The sequence below is a fragment of the Psammomys obesus genome, unplaced genomic scaffold (assembly GCF_907164565.1).
Source record: "Psammomys obesus unplaced genomic scaffold, mPsaObe1.curated_primary_1811, whole genome shotgun sequence".
Classification (NCBI taxonomy): Eukaryota; Metazoa; Chordata; class Mammalia; order Rodentia; family Muridae; genus Psammomys; species Psammomys obesus.
This window is the reverse complement of record NW_026596039.1, coordinates 10189453-10210932: the sequence shown is the minus strand read 5'-3', so window position 1 is coordinate 10210932 and position 21480 is coordinate 10189453. Positions and strand designations below refer to the sequence as shown.

Here is a 21480-nt window from a genome sequence, read left to right as displayed (position 1 = left end):
GTGAAAAACCGAGCTAGGTAGTATGATCAGCTGCAAAGAAATATTACTGACATTTGTTGTGGGGCTTTTCCCAAGATGTGGCAAGCGTCTGTTCCCCACAGACCCCTCGTGGAGAGCAGTCCAAAGGCACAATCTCTGCCAAGTCCAAGTGAACCCATGGAGCTGCTGGGGTTACTTACAGGAAGGAATACTCGGAGGCAGCCGGATCCACCACAGGAGACACACTGCAGCATGGGTCCTGGAGTTGTCTGGCCCAACCTGGAGGAAGCTCCACCAGGCTATCAACTGTTTATAACCTTTGGGAGGAGGCCTGCAATCTTTGAGCTTCACATTTTAAAATTCTGGTCCTGCGTCTTAGGGACCTCTTCTTTCTTCCTGGAAAGGTTTTAATTTGAAGAAAATAATAACAGAGTACTTTGAAGCAGGAAAAAAGAAACCCGAAATATGCAGAAAAAACAGTAAACATAAATCTTGTGGAGGAAACAACTTTTCTTTTGAGGCTCAGTAGAAAGGAAGCCCTGCCAAACTCACCTTCCTCCTTTTTGTTACTTGTAACATCTCTTTCTACTTGGTGCTTTAGTGGCCCAGACACTGTGTAGTACTTCCTTTTTCACTGGCCTATTTTAATATTCAAAATGAATGTAGTTAGCAATGAGGATTTGGTATTTGTTTAATGTGGATTAAGTACATCTAAGAACAGGAAGAAGAGAACAAGGGAGGGGCAAGGGAAAGGGAGGGGAAGATGGGGTGAGAGTGAAAGGGAGGGAAGAAGGGGGAAGGTATGAGAAAGGGAGGGAGAGAGTGAGACTACACACATACCAAAAGAAGAGCACAGAGCAAGATGCCTAGATCATATAAGCTCAAGGGGAAAAACACAGGAAGGAGATGAGTCACCATTTCCTTTGCTGTGCACTGAGTTTTTCTTTTCTATTAAGGTTCTCTTTCTCAAGGCATGGCAACACCCAAAATGGGGAGGGGGCAAGAGAGTCACCTTGATTGGTGGCAGACAAACAACTAGCAGATGTTTCCATGTTTGTAGACAGAAGCTCTGGACCTCATATCTACACTGAGAGGGACCCATGAAAGCTCTAGGTCCAGCATGACATCCTGGGTTACCAATTCAGGGAGTACTTAAATACAAATAAAAACAAGGGACTCCTGAAAGTTGGTGGGTACCAGTTCTGGACTCCCTCCTCTGCCTGAGGGGGTGGGTGTCTGTAATGCTTGCCAATAAAGTTTGCTTTTGTTTGCTCTGAGCTCTTAAGTCTTCAGTCTATGGACAAAAAAGAAACCACCTGCTAGCAGGTATCAATTGTCCCCAAGCAGTTAGCTTTTGCCTCAGTAGTGAAGCCTTTAGGGCTCTTGGTCTCCATCCTGAGAGTCTGGTGGGAGTCTAACTCATTCCCAGCCTCCACAGGGACACAGAGAACATCTGCATTGAAGGGGAATTTCAACAAAAAGGATAGAGCTAGTCTCTGTCTTATAAATCTTTCCAAGGGTTTTGGAAGAATCTGATCCAGGAAATGAGACTTGGGGGTTGGGGATGCTGTCTTTAGGGAAAGGATAGGAAGGAAAATGGCACAGCCAGGGCAGCCTTGAGCTTCCAAGGGACCTAGAAAGGAAGATAATGGTAGACAGAGACCCAAGACACTGGGTTCACTTCAAGAGTGAATAATTTTTTATTTTTCCCACTGCTGTTTATATATCATTTTGCTAGCTATTAGAGAGAGAGAGAGAGAGAGAGAGAGAGAGAGAGAGCATTGCAAGTAGAGCTTGAGCAAACAGCATCTTTAACCCCTTTCCTGAGTTCTTCCTTCTTTACTTTACTTTACTGCCCTGGTGGCTTTGTTTTGTCCTAAGGTCATTTCTCTGAAACTTAATCAGTTCCTTTCAGTTTTCAGGCCATATCTGGGACAGAGTTTGTTCTAGAGTAAGGGACTGCAGCTCATCTGGACTCCAACAAGTAAACAGAGAAAAAGGAGGATGGGGAGTAAAATAACAATAAAAATGCCTGAGCGAGTTATAAGAAATCAGACTTAACTACTTATCTAAAAATCATATAATACATGTAATTCTGTCTATAAATTTACATGTATAGTTTAAGTTTTCTCATTTTGGGCTAAGAATGCTCCCTCCAAGAGCCAAATACCACCTAATAAAAACCCTAATACCAGACATGAGAAATCCTGTTTAAGCTGTTGGTCAGGGATTTCCAAGAGACTCCCAAAATATATATCATATTGCTATTGCCCTTGATGCCTCCCTAGAAGTGGAAGGCAAATCCCTACTGCTGAAGACACCATGCATTTCAGAAACAGAGCCCAGAGGCCCCTGAGCTGGAACTGACCTGAATAACTCTTTCTTGAGGACTAGCTTTTATAGCACCAGAAAATTCTTTGCAAGCTTCCAAAGGAGGGAAGCAATCAATAGTCCTACCCTTTGGCGTCTATGAACCATAACAACACTTCACATGGCACAATAACCCTTAAGGGTACTGTAGAGGTACACATATCTTGGCAGTAACCAACAGCTCTCTAACTGGACTCACAACCTGCTTAACAAAAAGGAAATCATGCCTGATACTGAAAACCTAGCTAACTACTCAATGCTGGAAAAGTGATGGATCTTCTTTGAGAACCGCTAACCAGTACTTTATGAAATAAATAATAAATAAATAATCCCTAACAACAATCTATAAACATTTGTTCTCATATCCATAAATAAGTGTAGTCCTCAAACCTTATAGAACAAAAGCCAAAATGACGAACAATAACAACAAAATGTCTCTTTGCAACAGATAGAGAACATTACAGACAATTTAAATGCATAGTTGTAAAGCCCAGTCCCAGTGGATATGTCTATAACACAGCTCCCCTAACTGAGGCTCGGGGAACATTGTGGAAGAGGGGAAAGAATTGTAAGAGAGGGAGGATCGGGGAGTTTGCTGTGAGATTGTGTCTCCTAGAAATATCAAAAGCTACACTCATAAAGTCTCACCAACATGACTGCTCAAATGTGAACTGAAAAAGGAAGATTCCTATGGATATGCCACAGCGGATGGGGAAAGCCCTTGAGGCCTCAACCCTACAGAAAGTAATACAGGCAACTAAGAAATGCTGGGAGTGGGGAAGAGTCTTCCTCAGGGAAGAGCACACCAGTTGCTTATCCAACACCAGATGGTCAGCCCTGTAAATACGCATGTATGCCACATTATATAGACTGAGGAAAAAGTCCTATTTATGAATACAACAGCTCTTCAAAGAACAAGGAGAATATATGGGAGGGTATGAAGGGAGGAAAGGAAGGGAGAGACAATATAATTTATCATAATCTCAAAAATAAAATAAAAAAAGAACTTTTCCAACAAGGAATCGTTCACCTGTCATCAAGGAAAACCTCCTGAGGTGATGTCTCTTTTTGAAAGTGGGAGCACTTTTCTGCAAGGCAGATGATATCAACCTCATTTTCCCAACTGAGTCTGAAATAACTATGTCCTCCACCAACCTCTGTCTTCCAGTTTGTTCTGGTACAGGCGGCTGGCAGAAGGCTCTCCAGGCCCCAGTAGGGACTCTAGCTCATTTCTTTCCTGCAATGTTTCTTGGGTCTTGGGGTGGTGAAATAGATTTCTGATCATTTTTTTTCCATTTATGACTGAGTGTTGGGTCACATTAGTGGTCATCAGTCATAGCCAGTGTGATTGGATCAGTGTCTGTAGTAACCACTACCCTCTGGAAACAAATGAGGCTGCAGTCTGACAGCACTAGCAGCCTATGGGTATGAACAACATTTGAGAAGGCAGTTTTGCAATGACAGTGCCAGAAATGCAGGCGTTCTAGAGACTTTCATGTCTTTTCTTTGGCTATCAGACTATTTCAACAAGTGTTCCCAGGAAATTGGAGTTTTCCAGGGACCTCATGCTGGAACAAAGAAAGGTGGTTCCCCTCAGAGGAGGAAATAAAAAAAAGAAAAAAGATTTCACACAGCTCTGATAACTTTACAGGCCAAGTTAGTGTCTTCTTTTTTCCCCCTGGATAAATCTTTTATATTATTATTACCATTTATTACAGTTTATTCACTTTTTATTCCAGCTCTGGAGCTGTCCCTTGCCTCCTTCCAATCCTATCTACCCTCCCTCTTTTCCCCCTATGCCCCCTCCCCTAGTCCACTGATAGGGGAGGTCCTCCTCCCCTTCCATCTGACCCTAGCCTATCAGGGTCTCATCAGGACTGTGTGCATTTCCTTCCTCTATGGCCTGGTAAGGCTGCCTCCACACCCACCCAGGGGGAGGTGATCAAAGAGCCAGCCACTGAGTTCATGTCAGAGACAGCCCCTGCTTCCCTTACTAGGCAACCCACTTGGACACTGAGTCTATGGGCTAAATCTGAGCCAGGCTTTTAGGTCCTCTCCATGCATTGTTCTTGGTTGGGGTATCATTCTCTTCAGGGCCTCCAGGGATCAGATTTTTTGGCTCTGTTGCCCTTCTTTTGGAGCTCCTGTCCTCTCCAGGTCTTTCTATCTCCCTTCTTTTATAAAATTCCATGTACTCTGCCCAAAGTTTGGCTATGAGTCTCAGCTCCTGCTTCAATTAATAAGTGTTTTTGACCCTCCCCCTCCAGAGTACACTAGGTACTGGACTGTGAAAAATAACTAACAGATATACAGAGAATGTATCATCTCATGCCCTTCAAGACACAGGATGTGTGGATTTAAGATGTTCTATTGTACTTGTTTTTGCCCAGGTGCCTTGACAGTAGGTCAAGTTCCTACATTTTGTGCGGTTCAGTGACTAGTGCAGAGTTAAGGCAGAATGTAGCAGTGAAGAAAATCGGTAATGTAGCAATGATGAAAATTTCATTGCCTTATTCAACTATTAAAATGAATACTTAAAAATGTTAGCCTATATATGTAGGTGGTGGTAATCAGTGTTGTTGACTGTAAGTACTCGAGATAGCTTTCAAATTGAATCAATGTACAGCACTACTTTTTCAAACCAAGGCTCACCCAGAAGAAACACACACACAACACACACACATAAAAGTGACTGATACTTTGGTTGAAGAGGCACAGTGGAACCTGGACTCAGCCTACCAGCACTTCTCCTGTCCCCTGAATCTCTAAACATAGTGTTCCAAGGACCAACAACAGCTCACAGAACAAAGTTCTGTGACTGTGAATCTTAGACTAATTTCTTCATTTGGAAAACCAAGACCTGGGAAGGTGACCCGATTCATCCAAATTCTTAAAAGTATGCCTTGTAACAGGACCAAAGTCTTCGACCTCTAGCTCACTGTGTTTCACTCTGTCACCTCCTCTTCCTCAACAGCAAAACTGTAGATTCAACTGGAATCTCATGGAGAGAGCTCCTATGGAACAGTAGAGTCAGGATTTCTGAGATACTACTGCCTCATTTAGTATTCTGCTGTGCTATGACTGCCAGGGGATGGGGGGACGGCATAACTGAGCATGTAAAAATCACCTGAAACTAGTAGTTAGAAGTAGAAAAGAAAATGAAACTCTTTATTCAAAGAGTTTGTATATAAGTCTCTCATCAAGTTGACATGACATCTTAAATATAACCGTTGGATGCAAACAAAACAACTTAATTTTAAATTTTTATGTGTTTTTCCTGCATGTATGTCTGTGTATTGTGCATGCCTGGTGCCTGTGGAATTCAGAAGAGAGTGTCATGACCCCTGGGAATGTGAACCATCATGTGTTTGCTGGAAATCAATCCTGGGTCCTCAGGGAGAGCAACAAGAGCTTGTGACTTCTGAGCCATCTTTTTAACCACCTTTTTTTTTTTTTCTTTTTAAAAGGTATAATCTAGGGTTAGTGAATGGATGAGTGGGTAAAGGCATTTGCTACCAAGAGAACCTGAGTTCAGTCATTGGACCCACCTGGTGGCAGCATAGAGCTGACTCTTAAACATTGCTCTCTGCTACTCACATGTACACTGTGGCAGCATAGTCCCTCTCCAAATAAAGGTAATGCACTTGGGAGGCAGAGGCATGCGGATCTCTGAGTTGGAGGCCAGGCTGGTTCTACAGAGCAAGTTTCAGGACAGTCTGGGTTACACAGGGAAACCCTGTCTTGATAAACAAGCAAGCAAGCAAACAAACAAACACAAAAAGAAATACAAATGATATAATTTAATGTATTTATAAAAAGCAAACTATAATTTTTATTTAATATATAAAAGTGAAATCATTAAAAATTTTGCTTATTTTTATTTGTTTTAAAATTAGTGTACAAAATATTAATTTTAATGATGGTGTTTCTGTGAATATTCTATATTCATTTATCTAAAAGTATTATATTCTAACAAGCTGGAAAACCTAGAAGAAAGACAAACTTCTAAATGCATATGACCTATCAAAATTAAATCTACAAAATAGAAACAATTTAAGCAGATTTATAATAAACAATGAGATTGAAATTAAAAGTCTCTCTCCAAAAAGAGCCCATGCCTCAACAGACTCACTGTTGAATACCATGACACTTTTAAAGAAAATCTAACCAATACTTCTCAAAACCTTCCACCAATTACAAGCAGAATGCATACTACCAAAGTCAATCTTTGAAATCTGTTTTGGCCTGATGTCAAATTCTGAGATATACCAAGAAATAAAAGTACAGATCAATTTCCATGATGACAACGAATATAAAAATTATTGACAAAATATTTACAAATCGAATCAAAGACCCTTTAAGAATTTTATCAAAATTCATCGTTTTGAATTCATAGCAACAGGGAGGTCTCATCACAAGGATCCTAACTGCCAACTGATAAAGAGCAACATGACTCTAATAAAAAGGTCAAATCTTTCACTGATTCTTTTGAGCTTCAACTTTAAGCAGAAACCCAGTGTAGGAATGGCTTTTTAGGTTGAACTGGGTGGACCATAGTACAGATTATCTTCTTGATAATATGTCCAGGGACATCCTGGCATTTGTCATGCCAGCAGGATTCACTGTATCTTTTAAGTTCACTGAGTGACTTTCAGAGTTGTGTGTTCCCTAGCAAATATAATTTAAGAATATATCAATTTGACTTCCGACTACATGCTGTGGTGGATGGACATTGTTTGTGCCATATGCAATTGTCATATCCCAGGCATCAATGACACCCACATTGAGATCCTGGAAAATATCCTTTAAGGCAAGATACTGGGTGTAACCGTGGAAGTCACTAAATCTTTCCACATCACTGCTCAACTCCCTGATGTTTTCTGTTTTGAGGACAACCATAGTATCTGGGCTTCTCAGAAGAAGACGCTGAAGAGCTCTGTGAACATTGACAGCCCTTCGGATGAAAACATCAATGGGAAAAGGTCTGAAATGCTGGCCCAGAGAAATGACGATGACTGTGTTTTTCTCTCCTCCAGTTCTGTCAATTATCCGTGCAATGTTCTCTATTTCTTTAACAGAGTAGACCAATGATCCAATAAGGGGGTAACCATGTTTTTGCCACTGGATGTTGATTTTCTCATCCAAGTCCACAGCAAGTTGGTGTTTCAGTTTTCCAATCTCATGCAGATCTACAGACCTCAGTGCTGACAGCAAACAGGCAATCCCAAAACAAAAGGAGAATACAGTTACAAAGATCAACTAGCGACAAATACAGGAGAAAAAAAGATCTGGTGTTTAGAGTCCTATAAATCAATCATATCTGACTAAGGAGTAGTTTTGAAAATTACTCTAAGAGTCCAAAGACTTTCATGATAATGCACTTTGCTCTTCTACAATCATTCAGATTGAATTGTTCAGGGCATGGCTTTGGCATTTAACTCAGCTTCACTGGAAGATGAGGTTCACAGCTGTGTACCTGCTGTCTGTGCAAGACTTGTTAACTTTTCCCTGACCTTATCTGAGGATAGATAGGGAAGGCTATTGATATGAGCAAAAAGAATCCAAGTACATCTTTGAAACGGCTTTATGAATCTAAGACTTTATTCTGTGTTCTTCTTTCCCTGTCAATGGAATAGCACCAAGTATCTCATCTACACAAGTGACAGGAAAATGATCACTTATTTGTGGCCCTTTACAGAGCATTTATATAGGCAGATACAGCCACTCCCCTCCATGATATTCACATGTATCTATATCCATCTACCTATATATCTATGTATTTGACATGTTATAGTAAAGACAAGATGCCAAGTTGTTCAAGATTATGGTTTGTGACCAAAAGAGCAATTAAAATCCTCCCACCCCCTAATTCGGACAGCTCTGAAAATAAGAAAGTGAGCACAAGGTGAACAGGACAAGAAAAAGTCCCACCATGTTTCATTGTGCCAACTAGAGCCTTATCAGAACAGCAAGGTGAGCTGTTTTGCTGCTACAGCTTCTGAGAAAATATGTAGTGCGAGACCACAGTGCCCTGTCTGAGCTCTGTCTTAGCAGGGAAGGGCAGGGCTGGAAGTCTTAAGCCAGTGAGTGAGGTTGCAAAACACACATGCTGGTAGAACTAGTCTATCCATTGCTTCCAGCTAACTTCAGTTCTTTTTTCCAAAGCACACTCTGGCTACAGAATTTAATGTTTCACAAGAGATGCCTTCCCACTAGCACTTACATGCTGAGGAGGAAGGCCACTCACAGCCTCAGAATGCTGAATTTATCTAAAGAAAAAAAAAAACTACAGTATCAAACTACGTGATAGTAAAGGCTGTCACTAGAATCTTGAATTTGCAGCTGAGAGAAACAAAGTAATTGTTTACCAGAAATCATGATCTAATCTGTCCTCTGTGTTGGGAGTCCTTCTGTAATTTAGAGCCTAGTCCCAACAACTTCACCTTTCCATCGAGAGGATCAGTTTTTTAGAATTGGAGACCACAAGACTGGCCTCATATTAAGTCATAAGCTCAACCTTGTCTTTAGTGACAAGAGCCAGGGCCAGAGGATATAGAAGGGTGGGAAGTGATGGTTTAATACACAGTTTAGATCAGATGGAACACTACATTCTGACTTAGTACTGGTGCATTCTTGACTTAGTAAACACAGCGTTGAAACTAGGGTTTTTAGTACTGGAGTCCAGCCCCAACTCTGATACTAACTGGTGGTAACAGTTCCAATTGCTGTTGCTCTCTGGCTACTTTCTATGTATTAGTGTGCCTGGCAATGTGTTAAATAATCTCTCTCCATTATCTTATTTCATCAAAAACAACACTAGGGGCAATGAACATAGGGGAATGATAGGAAAGTTTTGTGACTAATGCTGGTGGTTTGTGATTAAGACCTATGGCAAAGAGGAGGCATCTTCTCTATTCTTTTTTCCCTTTGAAATGAAAACATAGTTCCTGAAGGAGATGTGAATAAGTTATACTGAAACATACTGTTGACTATGCTTTTGAAGTAGTCCATCCACTGGCGGAGTGTGGAGTCACCCATTAAATGGATGAATTTTCCTCGCAGGCAGTCTTTGATTTTGATGGGAGCCAAACTGCAGGAGGCCGGATTCCAGGTGTTCTTCCAGACATACCCACTAGGGGTTACAGATGCCATCCCGAACTTGCATTTCTCTTTCATTGGAGCCGCTTCTGCCAAGGAATCAGCAAGACAGGATTTTCTAAAACAACACTCTATTCATCCCTGATTAGTAAGTGCCTTCCATATTTTTTTTAAAAAACCCTTTGAGAGGTGTGTAGGTGGCGGTGACAGTAAAAGAGCTTACTAAAGTATTTTCCATAATAGAATATTTATTTTCAGTAAAGCTTTCCTCTGGTGTGGGTCTTTTCAGTGATACCTATTAGTGTTTATTATGAAAATACATGGGGTTATTTCCCCCTCAGAATAAAAAAAGGCCTTCAAGTAAAATTTAAATATTTGTTAGCTTTGTCATGTATATGATGAGAACATCCTATCCCATCCTTTTAGCCCACTTTGCTTCTGAGTTTGCCAGACATTCTCACAGTGCCTTAGTCATCACCATGAAACTATGAACTCTGAGATGAAGGCAGGATGAACCTGACTTGGAAAGTGGCCAAGCTGCATTGATAATAGCTGTGTACCAGAAAGAAGCCTGGGGGTCCAGGAAGACCCAGATCTTCAACCTCAGTCTCTTGGTAATGAAGAGACTGACTGGCGGGCTACCATGGTGAGGCAGCAGGGTCAGGTCCCAATTATTCATTGCTGCAAAAGATTGAAGTGGTATTTTAACAGCTTCTCTCTCTCTCTTCCTCTGTACTTCTGTCTGTGTATGTCTTTGAGACAAGGTCTAATGTAGCCTAGGCTTGCCTTCTGCTTGCTGTGTAGCCAGGGATGGCCTTGAGTGCATCATCTTCCTGCCTCCACTTCTAGAGTCTGGAAATTATGGGTGAGTCTTATGTGATGCTGGGGGGTGGGGTGGAGCCTTGGTTTTCGTGAGTGCTGGGTAAAGCACTGCATATCACTTCTGCAACCAGAAACACATTTTCCCCCAATGTGGAAAACTCTCTTAGCAATTAGCAAGCTTGTCATGATCAATCTAGAGAGACAATGATACTGATGCCTTAAATCAGTTTAGGTGGGTTTTGTGAGCTCTTCTAGGGCTAAAAAAGCAAGAAAAGTAGTTAATACACATGTGGGTGTTCTTTGTATTAAAAAAAAAACAACAACAACAACAAACTTCCAAGAACCAGGAGAGAGTAATAGCAGTAAAAAATTGACTCCTGGATGGTGCATTGGAGACATCTAAGTGCTAACTCTAGGGAGAAATGAAGATAGTGAGAGAGGATTGGGTGGGCTGGGAAGGATAAAGAACCAGCTAAAACTTGGGAGGGAGTTTTACCCTTTGAAGGTTCTTGTGTTAGATGCATAGGTGACCATCTATCTGATGAGTAGGTTTTGGAGAGGTGTGTTACTAAAGATTGTAATGCTAGTGGTTACAACCATTCATTGACTTATCGACTTTGCACCTTGGGCTGCCTTGTACGAACTGAGATAGTGACCAAGACCAACAGATAGAGAAGGACCTCTAAATAGGTCCAGTGTTTAACATCGCCCACCAGCACAGAACCACAGCACTTACTGTTGCATTTGGAGACAGTAATCACATTGGATTTTCCCATAATCTCCACACCTATATTTGACCTTAAAGAGACAAATACAGAAATTAAATTGCAGTGGCCTCAACTCAGTTAAAGTTTAGGAATCCAGATTGGTCACTTCTTCTGTGAGTTCTTGGTGATAAGCCAATTTCCCTGTCTAAAATTTCAGAGCATTAAGTAAGCTATCATTTATTTTACTTTTTTTAGCCAACAGGAGACCAGGAACCAAAGTATGTATTCAATGCAGTGTATTGAGACACAGAATATATTAGAACACACATTCTCTTCGTTTTTACTCAACTCATGTTTGAGGCTCATTGATAAGGATTTTCTATCCTAAAATTCTGAGGACTCTTGGAGAATGAATACTATCCCCAAATGAATTCCTAGTTCCCATATTAAAGGGCTTTTTGAGTCCCTAAGTTAATGTACTTCCCTGCAGGCTAAATTACCATTTTCCCCCTCATTAATGTGAAATGATCATTATTTACCTTACAAAGAGGCTCCTCTCCTGCTGGCTAAGATAGGAAACATCCTTGTTCTTCGACTGCATGTGGGTAAGGGCAGCACAGGGAACATCTGGAGGCTTCACACAGTAGAAAGCTTCTTGGTCCTGGGCATCCAGGTATTGGCACAGCTCGACACTTGAGTTTAGGATCAGGGCACATTCAGTGTGGACCTGAGAGGCACCATTGACAAACTGGCCAGTGAAGGTAACTCTATCATAGCCTTGGCTCCTTGCTCTCCAGAGAGCTGACACCCCTTCACTGGGGTGTATGAGAAGGACAGACAGGGAGACCGGGCCCTCCCAGAACAGAGTGAAGCTGATGAGGTAGGTGCCATTGTTGAAGTCTGTCACCTTTCCAGAGGCGCCTGCTTTCAGGGCTGGGGAGGACATCCTGGCCCTCAGGAAGTCCCCACCATACTCCTTTCTGCGTCCCAGGTAATCCCTAGCCTCCAGCAGCACATGCAGCTGGTCCCCCACGCAGTACTTGTCTCGAGGCTTGAGGATGCTGGCTGTGCTCTGCTTGGCACTGGTGGTGGTGTTGAGGTGGGGGAAGGGCCTGGGAGGAATCTGCTTGTCTAGTTTCTCTAGGACTTCCCTGACTCTCAGCTCTGTCTCTTTTGGTGAAACTGGTGGGTTCAGAGGCACTGTAGGGCATGAGGAGTTCATGACCGAGTTCCAGCGATTGAAGGACACAGGCAACTTGAACGTCGCCCACAACTGAGTGGGCAAGAAATAGGATAGAAAACAAAAGAAAAGTTGCGATTTAATGTGAGTTCTGACAGGTTAACCAACTTTTGTCTTTTATATATGAGAGGTATAAAAATCATATACCACTGAGATCTTGTGGTCATATATGTTTCATACACGGGCAGCTTTGTTTAAAAACTGTCAGAGCTACTCTGGTTTCCAATGACTTATTTTGGAGAACCCACTCAACCCCAAATAGCCTGAGCTAGGATCTTCTTCAAAATGGTGGTGATGTGATGGGGGTGGAGAGATTTCTGAGCAGTGATTGCTGCTGCTAAAGAGAACCAAATTTCAATTCCTAGTGGCAAATACTTATTGGGGCTGTCTCTATTATTTGAAAAGGTATTTTAAATATTCCAACATGTCAAATAAAGTAATAATAAGACAGATTATTGCCATCAATCTTTAATTAGAATTTTCAGTAAAGGCAAAGTAGTTTGCATGAACCCAATTCTTGTGTAGATGATAATAAATTGTGAACAAAATTCTACAAAGAACACATAAAAGCAAGTAGGAACCACTACCAAAAGCCTCATTCCAAAGCAGAGAAGCATCCAGTGAAATAGAGAAAATAGACAACAGCAACAAGAAAGCCAACAGCAACAAAATGAAACATAAACCTTAAAAGCTTTGCAGTTGGAAACAATACATAAACGTTTGAATAGACATTTAGACAGCCTGGTACTGGAGGAGGGAAATGTTTCCCATTTGCAATTAACCACAATTTTTAAGAGTCAGGTCCATTTCAATACATAGAAATGAATATATTATTTCCTACACAGGCTTCTTTAAAACAGGTACAAACAGGCTGTGTATGTTGTGAAATAATAGCATCATTCACATGTAAGCAGCATAGGATGTTGTGTGGAAGCACACACACGAATGGCTGCCTTAAACACACACACACACACACACACACACAGAAAGAGAGAGAGAGAGAGAGAGAGAGAGAGAAAGCTGCCTTATAAAGCTTTCCGTCCCTCATGATGTCCTATCTGCAGGAAGTACCTTCTGCCCTGGATCCCAGCTTACACATGAAGAGTTGGGCCCTTTCCTCACACACTGCTGTGTTAAACAGTAGTCAGCTACATTGGTTCATTAATGTTGTTTGGGAAGCCACCGAACACCCCCCATCTCCATCGCAACCAGCAGGTCTTTGACTTATGCTTTCCTAGATGCACAAGAGGAAGTAAAACAGAAAACGAGTTCAGTTCCTACCTCTGGAGGGTTTCTGAAAACTGTAAAGGAGACCAAGAAGATCACTATAAACAGCAGCACCCACAGTGAGTTACGACTGGCCATCATTTTCATGATTAGAACCCTAGAAGACAATCACAGAAGCCCATCACAAAAAGAAGCATAAAGGAAACCATGCAAAGATGTGGCACACTCGTGGCCCCTGATTATTTTGCTCCTCAGTTAAGTATTCCCAAGATGACATCTTGGCCTTCCCAGCTGCCCCTGCCCTCCAGCAGCTGCTGCCATTCCGTTTGCTCTCTGGAGCCCAACCTTAGTGAAGATACCAAGAATCTGAAGTAGACAGGACACTCACACTTGGGAGTCCTCCAGGCTGTGACATTATCTATATTCTCTCTCCTTACTTGCAAAAAAGCAGATGAAACACTTCACAAATATTGACTCTAAGGATAATGTGGACTTCTAACAGAAGCTGTTCCACCAGCCTTCATATGGTCCAGCTTCTAACACCTCTCACCCTTAAAAAGAACTACCTTGGTTCTCATATCTACTACTTTCTTTTTAACAATCTTGAGGCTGTACATACTTTCCAACACTGTTTCTATGAACATTTGTCTTTGATCTGAAGCCCCGATTTTTTTTGTTTGTTTTTTTGTCAGATTACCTATGGTGGATGTCAGCCCAGGAATTATTTTGGGCTGAAGAACAAATCATTTTGCTTGAATATCTCTCAAACAAAACTACCTATCTCTCAAAAGTTACTCTCTTCTTAGAAGCACCTTCCTCCCTGGAATCCCAGTTTCTATACCAAAGGATTGTAGCCCCCAGGAACCCATTTATCCCCTTTACTCTGTGGTTTTCATACCTTTACTATAAAGGCTCGTCTTGATGTCATTTCAAGAAACTGGATGATCTTGGCTGAGAGGCTCCTTTTGTGGCCAGCAGGGTGCTACCAGTGTAAAGCCTTCCTTCACCAAAACACATCACCGGTACAGGGAACAGGTACAAGTTACTTTTTTGTCAGTGGGATTCAGCCTCTTCACTCCAAGCAGTAATCTGGTTGACAAAGTGAAGTGAGAAAGTGAAGCAGAGGCTAAGATATTCAAAAGTTATTGTATGGAAGCAAAGTCATATTCTAGCAAATGAGGCATAAAAATACTTTTATTTTTCATACAATGACCTTTGAACACACTGTTTAAACTTTATGTAGCTGAGTCTGGATTGGGCAGTTGGGCTCTAAGGAGTCTATAAAGAAGGAAAATATTTGTGATGGGGTTGGTTTAGCTGCTCCTGGGGAGGCAACTTCCTTCTCTGAGCCACAAAGATTTACAGGTTTAATGGAACTTAGTCATGTAGACTTTGGTAATGTGAATTGATATTGTTTTATTAGATGAACTAGGTCTTTCTGGCTCCATGAACAGAGAGTGAAGAATGAGTTTAAATCATTTACCAAAAACAGGGTGAATTCCAGGTTCCTGTTTCCTGTTTCTCTGACAGTCAGAACATTTTCTACACTCAATATACATGCTGTGATAAAACACCCTGACCAAAAGCACTGTGGGATAGGGAGTGTTGCTTCCTCTCACATTTCTAGTGTAGGTCCATCACAGGGGGAAGTCAACACAGGAACTAAAGGCAGGAGCTTGGAGGCAGAAAGCACTGAGAACTGTTGCTTGCTGGCTCACTCTCTGGTTCCTTCCTTCTCTTCTTAGGCAGCTTTTTTTATATTCACGGGACCACCTCTGAGGGATGGGGACCCCCAAAGTGGGGTCCTCTAATGTCATTTAATAACATAATTCCCTCATAGGTGTGCCTATAGTCTGATCAGGTCAATTCCTCATTGAGGGTTTTTCTCTAAGATGACTTTCGGCTGTGTTGAGTTGACAAAGCTAAGTTGTTCAGAAAGGACCTAGGTTTTGGAGGTAGGATCCTGGGCATCACTTTGGTCTGGAGTACAAGCGGAGGAAGATTCTTAAATTCTCTTTCTTTTGAAGGATAAAGTGTGTCCACGGCGATGCAGTTTAAGCTCCGAGTCTTCAAGTATAATGGTTAATAGAGCTATGGAATTACGTTTTGCCTTAGCATATCTTTTCAATACCACTGAACTGATAGTTGCAGACTCTTATTAACAGTTCTATCCTCAAACAAACAAACAAACAAACAAACAAAAAAGTAAAGAGACAAACAAAAAGCTGGGCATGGTGGCACACACTTTAATGCCAACATTTGGCTGGTCCATCTCTGTAGGTGACACAGAGGTCATGGTGCTAACAGGTATGCACTCAGGGAACCTAGAATGTTAAGTACTCCAGGTTGTTCCTTTAAGGGATGGAGTGAACAGAAGCCTGATGGTCTTTGAGCTAGCTGTGTACACAGAGATTTTCTGGCTTTGAAAATCAATGACCCTCTTCTAAGATATAGCAACACCTTTTAGAAAATGCTTTAGAGTGATCTGAGAGGTCTGAGTGAAACAGAAAATACCTCTATGGCAAAGTAGTCTCCACTCCACAATTTATATGCCAATAAGGTATTGAAGACTTTGGTACACTGAGGGCAAGCACAATAACTGTAAATGTTAAGAGCAGCCCAATTCCTGCATAAATTAAAACAGCTCACCACAGTATCGACCTCGCACTAGGAAGCACATGTACATTTAAAGCATATGTTCGGTTTAGGAAGGAAGCTGACAAAGATTACCCTTCAGAAATGAGCTTGTTAGGAGAGAGAGAGAGCCCTGAGGTGGGAGAGCAATCAGAAGGAAGGAGCATCCGATCAGAGACAGCATGAAAGGGCCTCAAAGGGAAACAGAGGTGTGTTTCCAGATTCCAGGAATGGCAGTTGACATGATGATGCTTCAGGGAGTAAAGATGGCTGTGACCAAGGCTGCTGCCCTACTTCAATACCCAGGACCCATACTGATGGAAGGAGAGAACCAACTCCCCAAAACTGCCCTCTCACCTCTACACGTGCACTGTAGCACATATGCACACATGGGCTCGCACACCCACTAAATGTAATAACAAATAAAAACAAAACCCAGAGAAGAGCTTTGTGAAGAGAGGGAGCTTAAAACAAAAGCAGGAGAGATAAGCACTACAAGTCAAGAGCCTTAGGGATATGACTTTTATAAATGGCATAGAGAGCTGGGTGTGGTGGCCCATGCCTTTATTCCCAGCACTCAGGGAAGCGGAGGCAGGCAGATCATTCAGAGGCAGGCAGATCTCTGTGAGTTTGAGGCCAGCCTTGTCTATAAAGTGAGTCCAGGACAGAGAAACTGTGTTTTAAAAAACAAAAAAAAATTTTTTTAAAGGAATAAAAATGTTTTTTAAGATAAGCAAGGACATAATTCTTACCAGGAGTTCTTTATCCTGGAGGAATACAAAACCAGCAGTCAAGTTTATTATATACAAATAAATACGACTGTGAAAATCAATAAAATTGAAGTAGAATTGATTTTTCTGTACTTTCAACTCCTCTAAAAGATAAGGCTTATCTTTATAAAACTGTGTATGAAGTGACTTAATTTTCTGTTAGAAAATTTCCATGTCTATGACATATTTGGCCTTTTATCTTTCCCATCTCTACCTCATATAAAGGTGTCATTTTTTTCAACTGTCAATGACCTCCTCCAAAAGATCTGCTTTTATTATTTTTTTTAATTTTATTTTTTTTATCAGTTACATTTTATTAACTCTGTTAAAGGTGTCATTTTTGTCCTCTGCTTTTCTATAATATTTCATTTGGGGGTTGAAATTGGTACCTTTTGTATAAAATTGTACAAATGCTGCCCAGTGTGACTATTGTGTGCTAAGCCAAATGAATAACAAGAAAGACTGAAAGAATGCAATTGGGGATGCCAGAAGAGCTGTCTTGAAATCCTTATTTTGTATAGGAAGTAGTGTATTACCTGAATGCTCATCAATTAAACAAAATACTGTACCTGGCTCTTGGCATGTGATGTTTTGTGCTGCACTGGGACCCTGACAACAAGAAAGTCCTCGCTGGAGGCATCCTCTGGATTAAAGATCCTCCCTGAAGGTAGCCATTTCTGGTTTATGTTGGTTCTGTGAATCATTCAACAAACTCATACCATAGCATGGTCCCTCAACAGGGTGAGAGTTCATGGTCAGATCCCACTTACCACATTTCAGTGACAGTGAGTCAGATGGCATTCAGACCAAGGATACTTTATTAGGAAACCCATTTTAGGACAGTGCCCTGGAAGTTCATGAAGCTATGGATTTGTGTTGGCTCCTCACCTGATTGATTGTCAAGTGTCAGGTCTTCTATCTGTCAAGATATTAAAGGTGTTGGAATCTATTAGCAGGAATCTCTACGGCCAGCCACAAAGGACCTGACAAACCGGATATCAGGCATTGTTAAGCCACCTACAGACCACCTGGAACCACCTGTGCATGCTCTGGTTCACCTTATAAGAGAACTTGAAGCTCCTCTCTCTTTTTCTCTCCTGCCCTGCTCAGAGATGGTTTCTGTGACCACCTTCTTTCTTCCCATTGTCCTTCTCTTCTCCCTTTTCTTCCCCCTACCCTCAGTAAACCTCCCATGTGGAACCAGTCACATGGCGTGATTTGAGAACCTGCTGTGTAACTGGTGCACAATCCTAACTTTGGTGCATTGGCCGGGAATAGTTGCCTTCAGTGGCCATACTGTGTGGTGGTTGCCACCACCCCACCGGAGTTGCTGGAAACCTATTTCACTCCAAATCCGCCAGAGACCCACTTTCTGGCAACTAGATTGCTCTCATTGCTCCCTGCTGCATTCATCACCGGTTGGATTGGTGAGTTCCCCACATTGGTTGGCATAAACATTTATCTGGGTAAGGGAAAATTGGCCATCTAGCATCTGGCAACTTCCCACTATCCTTTGAGGCGGAGGTACCCCCAACTACTGTCTTCACTGCCTATGGTTTGCCCTTTTTTCTGACTTCCACTTAGGGATTCCTTTTTCCCTTGGGAGAGATTTTTTCCCTCTACATGCACAGATTTTCCCTTTCAAGCTTCCCTATGAAAAAAATCCTAGCATTAGGTTAACTATGTCTCCTACAGGTTACCGTGCTCCTGGTTTCTGGCCAACGTTGATGAGTTGCTGGATCAGGTAGGACTACTCTACTGGGTCAAATCCTGCTCTTGGGATGCCTTGACAGGTCACTGACTCCTACCCTCCCAATGGGAACAGCCCATTCATCCGTTCCTCCAGCATCCCCACTGGGATGTCTTCTGGAGAATTTTAAAGCCCTACACATGGAGCCTGACTTAAAGGCCTCTTAGCTCATATGCCTCTGTAATAAAACTTGGCCTATATATTCCTTAGAAAATGGTTCAAATTGGCCCAATTAATGGCACATTAAATCCCAATATTTTACGGGATCTTTTTAATTACTGTCAGTGATCTGGTAAATTGAAGGAGGTATCTTATTTTCAAGATTTCTCTCTTCTCCTCTCTAAACCTTCTCTCTGTTCTTCCTGTTCTCATACCCAACTTCTTCTAGCTATAAAGTCTCAATCTCAAGAGTTCTCTACCCTTGACCCTGCTTATGAACCTCCACCTCATCATTCTCAACCTCCAGCTTCTTCCCAACCTCTGGTGTCTTCCCCCTCCTATGCTTCCTCCTCTTCCTCTTTGGGTTCTCCAGAACCCTTACCATCTTCCTCAGCAACAGACTGTCCTAGTCATTCTACTTTGGCACTCACTTTTACCCCACCAACAGCTATTAGCCCCCTGCTACCCACTCTCACTCTATAGCAAAGCCCTCTTCTTCCTCTACTCAGCATAAACCAGCCTCAGTTCTTCCCTTGCAGGAGGTGGCTGGTATAGATGGCTTAGTTAGGGTGAATGTTCCCTTCTCATTAACTGAACTTTCTCAAGTAGAAAAGAGACTAGGATCCTATACCTCTAATCCTTCTACTTTCATTAAAGAATTGTAGTATCTCACTCAATCTTACAGTCTCACCTTCCATGATATATACATGATTCTTGCCAATAACCTATTACATGAGGAACACAAGCGAGTTTGGGAACAGGCTAGAACACATGCATATGATGTTCACCAAAGAAACGCAGCACACCTGGTTGGGGCTGAGGTGATGCCTGACCAGGATCCATAATAGGATTATAATATCCCAGAAGGCATTTTAGCCAGATCAGTTCATGACCTGCCTCCTGGCTGGTCTCTGCAAGGCTGCCTTAAGCCAGTTAAATTTGAAAATCTCCAGGAGGTCATTCAGGACAAGAATGAAAACATGTCTCAATTACAAGAGCACCTTACAAAGGCCCTCTTATAACACACTAATCTAGACCTCAAAAGTACAGAGGGTAGGCAACTTCTGATGACGTATTTTTAATTCCAGAGTTACCCTGACATCAGGGCTAAGCTTAAATGCTTAGAGAGAGGACCTCTGACTCCACAGGCAGAAATCTTAGCATTGGCCTTTAAGGTGTACCGTGGGAGAGATGAAAAAGCCCCACAAGCAAAAATACCAACTGCTGCCGAGGCCATCTGACCGGCCTCATCCACTACCCAGCCTCCCTTGTCTCCTAAGACATGAGGACAATAGGGTCCCTGTTTTAAATGTGGTCACAAAGGTCACTGGGCCCAGTTTTGTCCTAACCCTTGCAAGGCACCAGTGCCATGTCCAAAATGCCACCAAGAGGAACATGGGGGTGTTGACTGCATCTGTTTCTCCCATAATATGGGGGCATCACTCCCAGATTGCCTTCTGGCTGATATCCTAGGCCTGGCTATCCAGACGACTGAAGGTGCCCAGGTTCCCTTGGCTTGACCACTGCCATCACTAGCAGGGAGCCACAGGTAATTATCATGATATCAGGGTGACTCATCTCCTTCCTTGTGGACACCAGTGCCACTTACTCAGTCCTGATGGAGTTTTGGGGACAAACATTTCCTTCTAGTTACCCCATTGTTGGGGTAAGGGAACAGCCTTGCCAGCCTTGCTAGAATCCACCACTTAATTGTATTTTCAGAAGTGTTCTTTTGATTCATTCTTCTTTATTGATGCCAACCTGTCCAGTTCCCTTACTGGGAAGGGATTTTTAGCCAAAGTGGGAACCTCTACCTCCTTTTTACTCCACTCATTTGCCTGACCTCAAGCTCAACAGCATCATCTTCTCCTAGCTCCCCTACCTACCAGTTGTGATACAATACTTCCTTTACCAGCCTTTCAAGTGGACCCCCAAGTTTGGGATGTCCCAAACCCCTCTGTCCCTAGGCACCATTCCTCTGTGGTCATTCAGCTACAGGATCCTACCTGATATATTACCCAATCACTGGGGATGGGAGAAGTAGAGAAGGTAATTAAACACTCCTCTAATTGTAGAGAGCTGCTTGTTTGTCAAGCTGCTTTGTTATTTATTAAAAAAATATGTTTTCACTCTGGCCTTGACCTTGAGACAGAAAAGCAGAAGTTTCTCCAAGTTCCTTAAAACTTGTTTGTGTAACTTTGGACCATATCTGCTATAGGGAAGTAGTTTTAGAAAACAAGCTTGGCAGTTCCACAAATTTCTTTCTTTTGTTCATGTGACATGCTTTAATTATTTCAATCCTTACTCCCCACTGTTCAACTCTGCCAGTGGGCACTGGCTTCTAAGGTAATTTCCTCTCTGACATCCCCCCTCTTAAATAATACAAACCTGTCATTTCATCTCCTACTTCAGACCCTGACCTCAGCCTACAAGCTCCTTAATGTGACCCAATCAGGCTGTTTTAAAGCTTGCTGGCTGTGTGTCCCACCTGGGACAAACTCAGAATTACCACTGACAGCTTCTTACGTGATTCTGTCAAGCAACCTTACTTCACCATTTACTAACTGTCCTGATTCTGATCTTGTCGAAACCTTCTACCTTTTTCATATCTCCTCTTTGGCATGGCAAGCTGTTTCAAGGTATCCGGGACACACTCTGTAGGAATGCTAAGCTCCTTATGAAAGACCCCAGCCTCACACTAAGTTAAACATAGCTAATGCCATT

At 42.1% G+C, this 21480-nt stretch overlaps 1 protein-coding gene across 1 annotated transcript in view; it reads right to left on the bottom strand.

The window, feature by feature from the left end:
- Nucleotides 1-6539: 6539 nt before the first annotated feature.
- The window catches only part of LOC129687587 (uncharacterized), a 75827-nt gene continuing 60886 nt past the window's right edge, over nucleotides 6540-21480 (bottom strand). Inside the window, exons 10-14 of the mRNA XM_055622048.1 lie at nucleotides 13498-13600; nucleotides 11516-12249; nucleotides 11006-11067; nucleotides 9333-9536; nucleotides 6540-7553 (exon numbers count right to left, since the gene is read on the bottom strand). Of these exons, the coding sequence (XP_055478023.1) occupies nucleotides 7018-7553; nucleotides 9333-9536; nucleotides 11006-11067; nucleotides 11516-12249; nucleotides 13498-13600 (1639 nt within the window). The 3' untranslated portion in view covers nucleotides 6540-7017. The remainder of the gene's footprint in view (nucleotides 7554-9332; nucleotides 9537-11005; nucleotides 11068-11515; nucleotides 12250-13497; nucleotides 13601-21480) is intronic.